Here is a 15,211-nt window from a genome sequence, read left to right as displayed (position 1 = left end):
TCCATTTTGTACAATATTCTGGCCACGAGACATAATCAAATACTTCGTCTTTTCGGGATTTACTTCCAAACCTACCACTTTACTTGCTTGATGTAAAATTTCCGTGTTTTCCCTAATCGTTTGTGGATTTTCTCCTAACATATTCATGCATGCATTTTAAATGAGACCTAGAGAATAAACTTGTAGCTCGTATTCTATGCATAGTTCCACCATATACGTAGTTTTTGGCATTACGAAAGTTGTGTGAGTTGATGCTAAATTTCCTTTGATTAAAAGAATGTACATTGTATTTCATTGGTATTTCAGGAAGAGACATTTGACATGGTAAGAGTCAAACAGGAGAACCAGCTGGAACTAAAAATGGATGAATCTGAATTCTTGACTGAGAGGTGAGTGTAGTATGCACGTGATGAGTTTCTTCTGGCAGAAGTAAGCGATGATGTAGGGCATTAATTATTATACATTACCTTAACACATAAGAAGAAACATGTGTCCCCTTCTGCAGTTGTCGAGTGCTACCACATGGGTGGCTGTGGTAGTGTTACTGATGTAAGAGAAACTTTCAGAGCAGTTGTGGAGTACATACTTAACACATGCAACGAATAAACCTTGACACTGGATTCAGCTTTTGGCTAATCTAGAAAATTTACAAGTGGGTTCTCCTCTTTAGAGGAACGCAGATTCTTTCTTTTTTTTTTTTTTTTTAGTAGGTTATTTTACGACGCTTTATCAACAGCTAAGGTTATTTAGCGTCTGAATGAGATGAAGGTGATAATGCCGGTGAAATGAGTCCGGGGTCCAACACCGAAAGTTACCCAGCATTTGCTCATATTGGGTTGAGGGAAAACCCCGGAAAAAACCTCAACCAGGTAACTTGCCCCGACCGGGAATCGAACCCGGGCCACCTGATTTCGCAGCCAGACGCGCTGACCGTTACTCCACAGGTGTGGACCGCAGATTCTTCTTTACCCTTGAAATGAAAAGGTAATTAGAATCTAAATCGCGTAATACGAGTTTAGGTGGGTTGCAGAACATTTGTGTTTCTTAGAAGCGCACTTGAGATGCTTTTACTTACATTGAATTTGCACTGTAAACATTATACCACTTTTCACCTGTTGGTTTGTCTTAAAACCTCTCATTTTTTTAAAGATTTAAAAATGGACGCAGTTCTAACAAATACCTTACTATAATAATACCGGACAGCTGTATACTAGCACCATTGGCGTGAGTGTGAAAAATCGCGGACCTGACATCTAGCGCAGAGGGATAGAATTACGTCCACATATACAAATATTAATATAGCGAGATTCGGACTATTGTTTAAAACGGGAGATACTAATGTGGAATTATATATGAAACACTTAAGAAATGTTGAATAATATTTAATGTAAAATTATTATCTTATATCAAAGCTGCATATTATGAGAAATATTGCATGCTTCATATTACTTTCCGTAATTACTGTAATTGTTACATATTTTTTCTTTGGTTTACCGAGACAAAATCAATCTGATATTAGGAATGAATTTACAGTAATGTTTTATATACGCATTGCTGACAACTGTAAAGATAAAATTGTTAGTAATCTGATGCTTGTAATAATTAGTAAAAGCATGTGGACAACAATAAAACTTAATTTGATAAAACCTTAAAATCCAATATATTTTAACTTCTATTTATTTATTAGGTCTAAATAAAAAAAAAACTAATTTGTATTTTTCTATCAACACAAGGACGAAGGAATTAGGCCTACTAAAGAATGTTGTTGACTTACGTTTTATGAATTGTCGGAAATCGAAAGTACGATTTGGAGCAATTGTCACAGTTATAAGCAGCACATATACACCCTGACATTTTAACACTAGTACTAATTCATAAAACTATTAACAAATTTACTAGCCCAGCAACAATATACATTGCAGTTGATTACAGCTTGTTTCGCGAGTATCTCCATCCTGGCAGGTAGGTAGCAGCACCATCGTCGTTCGCACATAAAGCTGCTTGCTGTCCGGTATTATAATTGTAAGGTATTTGGTTGTAACTCTTCCGCGCAATGCGAGTGAAGATAAAGATGCTATGTTCTTCTCAAAGAGTGGAAAATATCTCATACTGTGCTCGCTGGTTCTTCTGTCTCATACTGTGAACCATTCAGAAATGTGCATGAATCGCAGCAGTTTCAGCACGATACTTGAATATTTACGTGTAAAATGTTATTCAAACAAAATCAAAACTTCTGGGACAAAATTAATTTCCGGGGACAAAAATGGGGACATTTGCTCCCCGGGTACAGCAACTCAAAACCCAGAAATCGGGAACGTCTGGTCAGCCTACCTATATTTAGGCAGTGTCTCAAAGCTACATTTTCAGCTGAAGTGAACTAGATTGTTGACTAAATAGCCGGATGTGACATCAGAAGTTACGATCCAATGCTACGTAGTGAATAGCAATCAAGTCCGTAGTAGCTAGTAAACGAAAATGCTTGCTTGATTGATGACTTGTATACTAAACAAACATGGATACCTCATTAACAATTGGGGGTTATAAAATCTGATGATGCTTTGGAAATAAAATGTGAGTGCAATGTAGAATAACACTTTAACTTGGAACATTGACATTGTTGGTATCTGCGTTACATTTTTTTAATATTGTAACATTTCAGGCTCTTACCTTTTCCACATTTATTTCGATTGTTGACAGCTAATCGTAATTTTCATAGATATCTTTTGAACATCTTTTACAATTCTACATCTTTCCATGTTTCTTTCCTAGCATCTCAGGAAATTACCATTCAATTCATAAACCTGAGAATTAGGTTTCATGAACTGTTTACTGGAAAACTGTTTAAAATTACTTTTTCCACCTACATCACATATTTTAAGAATGTGTCGAATCTTTTTCTGGGGAGGTCTTCAAGTATGAATCAACGTCTTTCGTCATTTGCAGTTTATTCGTAATAATTATAAGCGTCATTTTCGAGGCCAGTTGAAATTTTTCAGCTTCAGAAGATTCGTAGCTTCATATGCCTTTCCTAAATATCTCCATCTCTCTGTATTGTGCATTAATTCGCCGATGTAGCTTATAACATCAGACCAGTGCACTATTCCTAACAGGATGTTCTATGCAAATCGGTATATATTTTTCGTAGTTCATTTTAGGTTAGTAAACATTAGAGTTGGGCAACGCGATTCTTTTTCAGAAGTCGATTCCAACGATTCAATCATACATTACGAATCGATTCTAACGATTCGTTCACGATTCTTCCAGTCTGCTATTCCAACTATTCTTTTGAATCGTCAGCGAGTTCACAATTCTTCCTAGTCTGTGATTCCAACGATTCGTCAACGAACGACTTACAGGACACTTTCCTTTGCAAACCACGGGTAGAACAAAAACGTTCTACATCTCTCGCATAGATGGCATAAGAGACGGGACATTGGATGGCCTCTTTCTCATTGGCTGTAACCATTCATCATGACCTCCATTAGTCTACAAAATTATTCAAGTCAGTGTTTATTAATTATAATTTATCAACTGAACCTTATTATCAAGTATATTCTTTGCATTACATCTCTATTTAACCATGTAAATTTCAAGTTCGTGTTCATTATTTCTCACACTTAACAAATGCAGTATTTTGATTTCACTGTCGCTCGGGAGCATTCGGTATTGTTCGGAAATGTCCGCTGACAGGTTACATCAAACAAGTAAATAGAATCGTGGGTTACGATACCATGCCGATTCGTTGCTATTCTTTTGACGACGATTCCTTATGATTCTTCATTATTAGTCGCTCGAATGAACGATTCGTTCACAAATGTGAACATCTTCAATGCCGTTGTTGATAGCCTTTGTTGTAGTAAAGTTAGTAACTTAGATTAATTGAATCTCTTGATTACAGAAAATTGAACACTGATGGGAAAGGAACGCCACAGATGAACTGCACTGTATCTGAGAATTATCTCCTCTCAGAGACTCCAGAACCCCATATCTATCAACACCGGCATGGAACGAAAAGTAACAGTGAATTACAAACACTGAGTCTCGCAGACAAAAGTTCCTTTAAGTGTAATATTTGTGGCAAGTTGTTAAGGACTAGACAAAACCAGAGAAAGCATTTGCGAATTCACACCACAGAGAGGAGATTTGAATGCGGTACCTGTGGGAAGTACTTCTTACGTTTAGATCATCTCAGATCCCACGTACCTATACACACTGGTGAAAAGCCATTCACATGCGATGTATGTGGGAAATGTTTTGCAAGATGTAGTGAGCTGAAAAGCCATGCACGTATGCATTCTGGCGAGAAATCCTTCAAATGCAGCGTTTGTGAGAAATGTTTTGTTCATTCAAGCCATCTCAGGGTGCATGAACGCACACATTCGGGCGAAAAGCCCTTCAAATGTGATATTTGTGGCAAGTGTTTTGCAGTTTCAAGTTATCTCAAAGTACATGGACGTAGACATACCGGTGAGAAGCCATTTGTATGCGATGTCTGTGGTATGTCTTTTATTAAGCCAAGTAGTCTCACAGATCATGCCCGTATTCATTCTGGCGAAAGATCATTCAAGTGTAAAATTTGTGGCAGATGTTACGTGCATTCGGGCGATCTCACAGTCCATGCACGTAAGCATTTTGGACAGAAGCCATTCAAGTGCGATGTTTGCGGGAAATGTTTTGTACAGGCTGGAAGTCTCACCAGGCATGCACGCACGCATTCCGGCGAGAGACCATTCATATGCCTAATTTGTGGGATGGGCTTTGTAGAATCCGGTCACCTCAAAAGGCATGGACTTTCTCATTCTCGCGAGAAAGGCTTCAAATGCGATGTTTGTGGTAAATGCTTTGCATATCCAGAAAATCTTATAAGGCATACACTTACACATTCTCGCGAAAAGACATTTAAATGCGATGTTTGTGGAAAGTCTTTTCTACGCTCAGATCATCTTACAGTGCATACACGTACGCATTCTGGCACTATGAAATTGTGATGCGATGTTTATGGGAAATGTTTTGCACAGTTGGTAATTCACAGTTCATTTAATGTAAGACGAAGAGACAAGAGGCAATAAGACGAAGGTAAACGGTTTGTATTGAAGTGAATGCTAAAGTGTTATTTGTGAAAGGCCTTAGAATTCTCGGAAATAGCTCTGACATTTAACTTGTTAAACGTAACAGTGTACAGACACATGATTTGACATTATTTTTATTATATGTGTAATATTGGTTCGTTACTCTTTAGGTGAACAAAATTATGCCAGATTTCAGTCTTTAGCTGTCAACATAAATGTTATTTAAACTTCAACCCAGGGAGTATTTAGAAGAGTATGTCTTGCAAATGGGAAATGGGCCAGCGGTGGTGGAGTGACAATTTTTATACAAAAAATAAATGATAATCAAAAGAAAACTTTACTGTTGCAATATTGAACGGATTGTTTTCAAACTTTGACAAACTCTATTTCGGTACTTCATAATTTAGCTAATTTCGAATTTTGAAAATGATCCCATAACAAATATATGTTTGTTTGGAAAGAATATTTTTCCATTGCAGGTACAGTGTGTAAAATTTAGGATATGTGCATTGTATGAAGATTTTATATGCCACAAGAGTTTGGATAATATATAGGACAGTAAACACAAGTTAAATTTAATTAAAAAATAGGTATATGAAGCAAAGCAGGAATGCCGTGATCCAAAAATAACCATTATTACTCTATTTTCAGAAGGCTAAAATGTAATATAGACTATCTTTGTATATTATTTTGCAACTACAATAAGTCCATAGTTGAAGATGTGAAATAAGATTGAGATGCAGGTATATTTTTACTTCGGAAAACGTATTATGTGTCCTTTCTCGTGTTAAATTTTACATTACTTAGTTAATATGTTTCAGCCTGTTATGGGCCATCTTCAGAACTGGTTGTTGCTGGTCTTGGCGCCTTTTGTTTGTGTTTCCTGTGAGGGTGTGTTTGTGTCATGTAATGTGGAGTCAAAGAGTGTGTGTGTTCTCAAGTTGAGTTGTGTGTTGAGAATTTGGATGTGTTTATGTGTCTATATATTTCGTATTGCTCTAGTGTGTTTAGTTTCTGGCTTTATGTAGAATTTCCATGTCTGTGTTGATGTCATTGAAGGTGTGGTTAAAATATGTGATGTGTTCTGCACAAGTGGAAGTGTTTTGTAGTTTTGTTATGGCTGTGATGTGTTCTTTGTAGCGTGTTAGAAATGATCTGCCTGTCTAGCCTATGTAGAAGTTGTTGCAGGTGTTGCATTTGAGTTTCTATGCGCCTGTGTGGTTGAATGTGTTTGTTTGTGTGTTGAGATGCTTTTGTAGAATATTAATTGTTCTGAATGCGATGTTGTAATTTAATTCATTGAATGACGTTGCAATCTTGTGTGTGTTTTTGTTTTCGTATGTTAGTGTGATGTATTTTTTGTGTTCCTGTGTTTGTGTTGTATTCTTATGCGTTTATCTTTCTTATTATGTTGGGGTTGTATCCGTTTTCTTGAGCTATGTATTTGATTGTGTTTCGCTCTTGTTTGTGGTCATGTTACTTCATTGGTATGTTGAGTAGTATGTGTAGCATTCTTCGGAATGCAGCCTGTTTGTGTTGTGTTGGGTGATTGCATGTGTTGTGTATGTGAGTTGTTGATGGCCGATAACAGCCTGAAACATTTTAACGAGGTAATGTAAAATTTAACACGAGAAAGGTCACATAATACAGGGTGCGTCAGAAAGAACGGATTGATTTCACATGGCAAGAAAATTGTAAAGATTCATCAAATCAAAAATTTATTGTTATCAACATATTCACCAATACATGCAGTTTATTTATGTAAAACAACATTATCCATATGATGTCCTTGGCTTTCAATACAGGCATCAAGGCGTTTTCTGATGTTCGCCATCACTTTCACAGTCATAGCTGGTGCAATTGCCACGATTTCTTCACGAATCGCTGTCTTCAGTTCGTCCAGTGTATGTGATCGATGTTTACAAACTTACGCCTTCAAATGGTCCCAAAGAAAGAAGTCGCAGGGCGCGAGATCTTACCGTAGCCTCGGACAATCTCAGTGCAATAGAATTTCGTCCAGGTGATTCCTTCTTTAATGTTGAACCTGTGATACGAAATGAAGCCTCCCACCGCAAAATTGTATTCCGAGTTGGAATCCTAGCGTGACATCCGATGTCGAAATGAGCCCTGAGTGGCGATCACAGACTCTTCATTTTTCAAAAATGTCTCTACGATGAAAGCACGTTGTACACTAGACCAACACCATGTTCTCAACTGAAACTGCATTCTATGGCTGACCCGACAGTCGTGGTCCCCCTCACTATATCTCTCTCCTCGTTGCGTATCGATAGTTTGAAATCCATCCGTTCTTTCTGACGCACCCTTTACGTTTTCCGAAGTGATGTAGTGTTAAAAGTTGTGTAATCAAGATGTATATTTTTGGATGATAGAAAATATTTCCAAGAGAAATGAATAAGTGATTTTCTGAAAAATGCAGATAGACTTCACGCTGTTTCTGTGTGTAATTCTTCTTGAGATTTATTTATGAACTTATAAATTCTCTATAACTTCGATAAAATAACAAAGATGACGAAATGTCTTTATTCTTTTAAACTATATGTTTCTTTGTAAAATTTGTGGCTACAGATTTTGAAAGTACGCTTGAAATTATCTCTGAAGGGAAATGGATTGATATTTCGTGGAGATGGAGGTTATACGTTTTTAAAACTGTGTTGCTTCTTCCCTGTCATGTTTCATTGAGGTTTTACAGCAGTAAAATTGGTTAAGCCCGTGTGACCAGAGAATGACTTGGTAATCTAGCACATGCCTCCATCGAGGAAGACAAATTTACCAGGTCTGCATAGAAACACATGTGATCATGAAAGAGTTCGCTTCTCGAAGAGAATGATCTTTTCAGTTGCTCTTGAAACATGCAAGTAATGTATGATTAATTCAAGCTGCCACGGTGGTCTAGTGACTGGAGTGCAGGACTTGTAATCCTTTGCACTCGGGTTCGATCCCTGGTGTACCCCCAATTTATAACTTGTGTTGGCCAACCCCATGGTGCAGGTAACACGGGTTTTCTAAGAGAATTCCGATTTCCCTGTGGCAGCCCAACATATCTCCATAATCATCTCATCACGGATGTAGTGTACACCGGGCTCCTTTGGTGCACTCTGGGCAACGACTTTGTCTGTAAATTGGTCTACATAACTGGCTTCATATGGTTTAAGGACGTTTAATGCTTCACCATAGTATTGATATTAAATTTATATTCTGTAAGACGTATGCATTTACAAATCGGTTAAAAGTTATTAATATTACCAATGATTAAGATATGTTTATGAAATAGTATATTAAGCTATTTTTAATTGTAAGTGAAAGTGGTAGCTGTTTCAAGTTCGGGGCTGAGGAATGCATTTTTTTTAAACCGCCAGTTTACAATATTCTGCTCTGATGATACTGCGTAACAAACGTAAACTTTTTTTTTTTTGCGCTGGGCATGTGATACATATTCTCTATATAATTTGAACTTCCTGAATAAGAACATGACAATAAAAAACAGTTGTTGGTTACGGTTTTTGAAAAATTTTCGAATTTATATCTATTCGAAATACTGTTTTATATAATGAGAATAAGCTCATATGAAAATAAACGTAAAGAAAACTAAAGAAATGAGATTAAATTGTACAAACACAGATAAAGTTATAATAAATAATAACATTTATACTGTTCAAGAATTTAAATATTTGGGTAGTATAATTGACAAGGATGGTGGAGCCTTTGAGGATGTAAAGAACCGAATAAAAAATGCAAATAGTGCATTTGTCCAGTTGTACCCAATATGGAAATCTTATATTATATCTAGATCTACAAAAATTAAAATCTTTAACAGTAATGTGAAATCAGTCTTATTATATGACTGTGACACATGGAAAACAAGTAAAATTATACAAAATAAACTGCAAACCTTTGTTGATAGATGTTTACGAAGAATCTTAAAAATTAGATGGTCAGATATAAGCACGAACTCAGAACTATGGAAGATAAATCAGAAAGAAATCACAATAGAAATCAAAAGACGAAAGTGGAATTGGATAGGGCACACAATCAGGAAAGAAGATGGAGCAGTAGAAAGAATGGCTTTGAATTGGAACCTCCAGGGTAGTAGAACAAGAGGAAGGTCAAAAAATACATGGAAGAGAACAGTTTTGTAGGAAATTGCTAGGGAGGGGAAAACATGGAGCGAAGTGAAGAAGTTGGCTACAAATAGGGTCCGATGGAGGCACTTTGTGAATGCCCTATGCTCCTCATGAGGAGATACAGGAGTTTTATTGATTGAGTAATGACAATAAGGTTAAATTCTCTCTGTTCAGAAGATTGCGGCTTTCTTTTTCTGAATTTTTTTATACTGGGCATCAGGTACCTCACGAGCTGAAGTTGAACAATAGTGTGCTAGCATATTGCTACTCCACTATCCTTGTTATCTTTTTCCATACTTGAAATTTCTTGATGAAAGCGCTTACCTGTACCAGTCATTCATTAGTTTACAAGGACAGAAACTCGGGAAATAATGACCTGACAGAGTTCCAATTATGGCCTGCTAATACGTGGACATGGAGCATTATGTTTACAGAACTAGCATTCTTTTTTCCAATTCCTTCATGTCTGTAACAATATTTTATGAACTCATGAAAGAATGCCCTCACTGGGTTCAGACAGTGGCCTGTAAGCTTCACGGCAAGAGATATGTGTACATTTTCTGCTTTGTTTTTTTATAAATTTCTTCTTTCCCGTACTAACCACTTGTAAGATTACAAGTCTCACTGGGGGAAATAATGTTTTTGACCTCAACCTGTATTTCAGATCTCTCTGTGTTATCTGTCATTTTCTTCAATGTTCTATCAGTTCACTGTATTCTCAGTACGCTATCTTTACTCTCAGTCCGCTCTCTTTAGTCTCAGTCAAATCTCTGGTCTCTTTGTCCAATCTTTTCTCTCACTCTGTCCTCTCAGTCCACTCTGTGTCCTCTCAGTTCTCTCTCGACTCCCAACTCTCTCTCTGCCCTCTCAGACCACTCTCTGATCTCTGAGCCAATTCTCTGTAGTTTCTGTCCACGCTTAGTACACGCTGTCCTGCCAGTCCAATCTCTATCCTCTCAGTCCCCTCTATATCTTCTCCAGTACAACAGTCTCAGTCCACTCACTGTCTTCTCTCAGTCCAATCTCTGTGGTGTCAGTACTCTCTCTGTCCTACCAGTCCAGTCCCTGTCTCTGTCCTCTCAGTCCATTCTCTTTCTTAGTCCACTCTGTGTGCTCTCCGTCCAATCTCTCCCCTGCCACTACACACTCTATCCTCTGAGTCCAGTCTCCGTCCTCTGAGTTCAGTCTCTGTCCTCTGAATCCAGTCTCTGTACTCTCAGAACACTCTGTGTCCTCTCATTCCACACTCTTTTCTCAGTCCACTCTATGCGCTCTTAGTCCAAGCTCTGTCCTATCACTACAGTCTCTGTCCTACCAGTCCAGTCTCTGTCCTCTGAGTCTAGTCTCTGTGCTCTCAGTCTGTCTGCTCAGTCCACTCTATGTGCTCTTAGTCAAGTCTCTGTGCTGTCATACTCTCTGTTCTCTCAGTCCACTCTGTGTCCTCTCAGGCCACTCTATTTGCTCTCAGTTCAGTCTCTCTCATGTCACTACACTCTGTCCTACAAGTCCAGTCTCTGCCCTCTGAGTCGAGTCTTTGTCCTTATTCCACTCTGTCTTCTCAGCCCACTCTATGTGGTCTCAGTCCAATCTCTGTCCTCTCAGTCCATTATTTGTCGGCTCAGTCTACTCTCTGTCCTCTCAATCCACTCTCTGTGAAGTCTCAGTCCACTCTCTTATCCTTTCAGTCCACTCTCTGTACCCTGACCCCACACTTTGTGTTCTCTTTCAAATCTCTTTGTATTCTCAGTCCACTGTCTAATCTCAGTCCAGTCTCTGTCCTCTCCGCCCACTCTGTCCTCTCATTCCATTATGTGTAATCTCAGTGCACTTTCTGTCTTCTCAGTTCACCATTCTCTGTAATCAGTTCATTCTCTTTCTCAGTCCACTTTCTGTACTCTCAGTCCACTCTCTCTACAAGTACACTCAGTCCACTCTCTGTTCCCTCAGTTCTCTCTTTCCACTCTCAATTCGCTCTCTGTCCCCTGAGTCCACTCTACTCTCTTTCCACCCTCAGTGCAATCAGTCCTCTCAGTTCCCGCTGTACCATTAGTCCACTCTCTCTCCTCTCAGTCTACTCTCTGTTCTCTTAGTCGAATCTGTTCTCTCTGTCAACTCTCTGAAGTGTCACTCCAGTATGTATTGTACAGGACAGCGAAAAAGCAGACAAACTAAATTCCTATTATTCCACTGTTTTTGGAATGAGGGCAATAATACCAAACTTCTGTGGAAAATGCGGGTCAGTTTTCTATCAAGCCTAGGGACATAAGGAGGAGGATCTCTAAATTGAAAACCCATAAATCAGTAGGACCTGATGGTATTGCCGGAGACATGTTAAAATTGGGAAGGGAAGCCATGATTCCCTATGTAGTACGTATATTTGAAATATCAGTTAACTGTCCCGAGAGATTGGAAAGATGCAATAATGGTGCCAATTTATCGTCCTACATATCACAGGTTTCCCATAGGAGCTAGAGCCAACATTGAGCTTAATAAATTCAAGTATTGTCGGACCATCGGATCTGTGCACCTTCAGCACTGTCGTTTTTCTTGGAAAAGTTAACGCCTGTACTCACTCCATTCCACCCGCTTTTCTCCCACCATGTAACAGCAGGCCACGAACCTTGCCGAATAGGGATGTTGCCAAACTTCCGTCAAAGTGTGTCATAAATAACTGGTCCTCCATGCTACAATATCATTTCTTTCAATCAAAATCATCTTATATTTCTACATTTTTTAAACCTAAATCCCACGTCTCGAATCACTTTCTATAGCGTTTCTCTCCAACCTTGGAAATTATTGCTTCTCTCGCAAACTTCAGTAATTTCTTCAATGTTGGAACTTCTTTCTGCACGGTATAAAATTCTTGTATCTTTCTTCTTAAAATACATCGGTCCATATCATCTACAAGAATTAAAGGTTCCCTTGGTCTGTTCTTCCCTGGTGTTTCTAGCTTTTCATCTCCTGCACAGACTCCCTCTCTCCTGATTTTATTTATTAGGAGCTCTGACCTGCCTATATAAATTACATAAAAATGTTGTATTATTAGTATTAGTTATGTAATTTTAATACGTAATCCATTGAAAGTAAGCCTCACTGTGTTCGCAGCTGCTCTTTTCGTTGCCTGATTTATAGGAAACAGATATTGACCTGTTTATTTCTCTTCATCGAAAAATGCTATTACATACTTGCTTAATAATATTTCTTTCGCCACTCCGTGCTACAGTATTCATGTTGAGTTGACAACACTGGACTGTAAGTGCAAATAAACTGTCCTGCAAGAAGGCCAAATATGTGAGTAGTGGAGGACAGAAAGGGAGAGAGAGAGAGATGAATGGAGGGAGGGAAATGAATTACCGAGGCTGAGAAGTAATTAGGGTTCAGTTCGCATATCTTACGGGGGCACAGATCAGATGGTCCGACTAAACAAGCCAGGTCTGCCTTTTGACATTCTTCAAGCTGTGAAATCCATACATGAGCGACTTACCAAACCAAAAATGCAGTCTAAATGTCCACATGGTTTGACACAAAATAATAATGAGTCATTCAATGGCATGATATGGAGAAGATGTCCTAAGGAGACATATGTGGGGCTTGATACATTGAAATTGGGAGTTATGGACAGTGTTTGCCATTTCAGTTGTGGAAACAAAGTGGAAGAGGATGGGCATTACTCCCGGCAAGTACACATCATCTGGTGCACTTGAAGCAGATGTGAGACGCTTGAGTAAGAGTGCAAATCAAACTACACCAGAACAAAAACAGAGGAGGAGGTACTTGAGAGACAGAAGAAAACTGAAAGAGGATAAGACACGTGAAAAGGAGGGTCAAACCTATGGAACTGGAGAGTTTTAAGATGGTCAAGTAAGTTTACTATGTTCATGTCTCAGATGTTAAACTTTATCCTTGGTTTTCTCAGTATATATATTTTTTTTCACATTTTTCGCCATTCAAATTAATAAAACTAGTACTAAATATTGAGCTAAGGAGTTCACAGATACATAAAATTAAAGCTTATGAATGTGGGAATTCTGTGAACTAAGTTCAGTTTAATATTCTGAAAAATAAAAGCCTGACATAATTAATTTAGATTATGTTGTATATAATTTTTTTTGAAATTTGAAAACAAAATTCTAACATTGTTTGTAATAATGTTAGCTGCAAAATCCTAGTACAGAGCATTGCACGCATAAACAGCAAGAACTCAATGAAATAAATTTCAAAATTGAGTAATTTTGAGGAAATCTGTGACATTTTGAAAATTGAATAATTTTTTATTCATTTTTTTTTTTTTTTTTGCAAGGGACAAGAAAGTGAAATCAAAGTTTCTAAAATATGGTTATGTTAGTGTACTTTTATATGTTGTCTGACAAATATCTTTAAAAAAATTGGTTAAAAAATGTATATTTTCCTCCAAAACGTTAATACATACCTTCAAGATGCAAAGTGATATTACATTCATTAGCATCTCGTTCTAACAGATGACATCTATTAAGATGTTGAAGTGGAGCTTCCCATTCCGCCTTTCATAATTTAATTTAGTGTTTCGCGTGCCAAGTTTAATGTAACGTGCTCCCTTCATCCTTCACACGTTATTATGACATGAGTACTTATAATTACCGCAATTTATTGTGATAAGATAGCTACACAACGAAGTAACGTTTTTAGTATTCATAAACCCAATGGTGTTACGTAGCATAATGATAGCGATAGTACGTGTGCTAAGTAGGGTTCTGCCGGCCAAATTTTAGTGTCCGTCGGTAGAGTAGATTAAAAGACGGGCTACTCAGCAAAATGGTTCACTATTAAGTTCATAACGTGGCTTTTGTTAATCGAATTCTGAAATGAGACTGAGGAAAACACACTTACTTACTTATGGCTTTTAAGGAACCCAGTGGTTCATTGCCACCTTCACATAAACCATCCATTGGTCCCTATCCTGTGCAAGATTAATCCAGTCTCTATTATCAAATCCCACCTCCCTCAAATCCATTTGAATATTATCCTCTCATCTACGTCTTTTTTCCCTCCGGCCTCCCAACTAACACACTATAAATTACTCGATCCGCCCAGTTGTGCTATATCTGCCCATCTCAATTGTCTGGATTTAATGTTCCTAATTATGTCAGGTGAAGAATATAATGCTTGCAGTTCTGTGTTGTGTTACTTTCTCCATTCTCCTGTAACTTCTAAGCCGAAGATATTTTCCTGAGAACCTTATTCTCAAACATCCTTAATTTCTGTTCCTGTGAGAGTCAATGTTTCAGAACCATACAGAACAACCAGTAATATAACTTTTATAAATTCTAACTGGCAACTTTTTTGAAAGCAGACTGAAAGACAAAAGCTTCTCAACCGAGTAATAACAGACATTTCCCATATTTATTCTGCGTTTAATTTCCTCCCATGTATCATTTATATTTGTTACTGTTGCTCCCAGGTATTTGAATTTTTCCATCTCTTCAGAGGATAAATTTCCTAATTTTATAATTCCATTTCGTACAATATTCTGGTCACGAGACATAATCATATACTTCATCTTTTCGTCTTTTACTTCGAAAACTATCTATTTACTTGCTTCAAGTAACATTCCCGTGTCTGCCTAATAGTTTGTCGATTCTCCTAATATATTTACGTCATCCTCATAGACAAGCAATTGATCTAACCCTCTCTGTTATCCTGGACTTTTCTAATGGAATATTCTAGAGAAGGGGTTCTCAACATTTTGAAGATTGTGAGCATCGCCCACACATAATACTAAGTGAGTGAGCACCATAAATTGGAATATTTTAGATTAGGGCTATATGAATACATAAACTAAATAGTCGACCTGGTTGGGGAGTTGGTATAGCGCTGGCCTTCTATGCCCAAGGTTGCGGGTTCGATCCCGGGCCAGGTCGATGGCATTTAAGTGTGCTTAAATGCGACAGGCTCATGTCAGTAGATTTACTGGCATGTAAAAGAACTCCTGCGGGAGAAAATTCGGGCACAGCCGGCGACACT

At 37.9% G+C, this 15,211-nt stretch overlaps 1 protein-coding gene across 3 annotated transcripts in view; it reads left to right on the top strand.

The window, feature by feature from the left end:
• LOC138691704 (zinc finger protein ZFP2-like) overlaps window positions 1–5,637 on the top strand; it is a 93,080-nt gene extending 87,443 nt beyond the window's left edge. For all 3 annotated transcript variants that reach the window (XM_069813977.1, XM_069813974.1, XM_069813976.1), the window contains 2 exons: window positions 307–389; window positions 3,899–5,637. Coding sequence is in view for 2 of the 3 variants with exons in the window: in XM_069813974.1 (XP_069670075.1) it covers window positions 307–389; window positions 3,899–4,988 (1,173 nt within the window). In the remaining variant the exon portion in view is untranslated. The remainder of the gene's footprint in view (window positions 1–306; window positions 390–3,898) is intronic.
• The last annotated feature ends 9,574 nt before the right edge of the window (window positions 5,638–15,211 follow it).

The sequence above is a fragment of the Periplaneta americana genome, chromosome 16, assembly GCF_040183065.1.
Source record: "Periplaneta americana isolate PAMFEO1 chromosome 16, P.americana_PAMFEO1_priV1, whole genome shotgun sequence".
In the NCBI taxonomy this organism is placed as follows: Eukaryota; Metazoa; Arthropoda; class Insecta; order Blattodea; family Blattidae; genus Periplaneta; species Periplaneta americana.
Note: the sequence above shows the minus strand (reverse complement) of the source record. Positions and strands in the feature narration are given on the sequence as shown.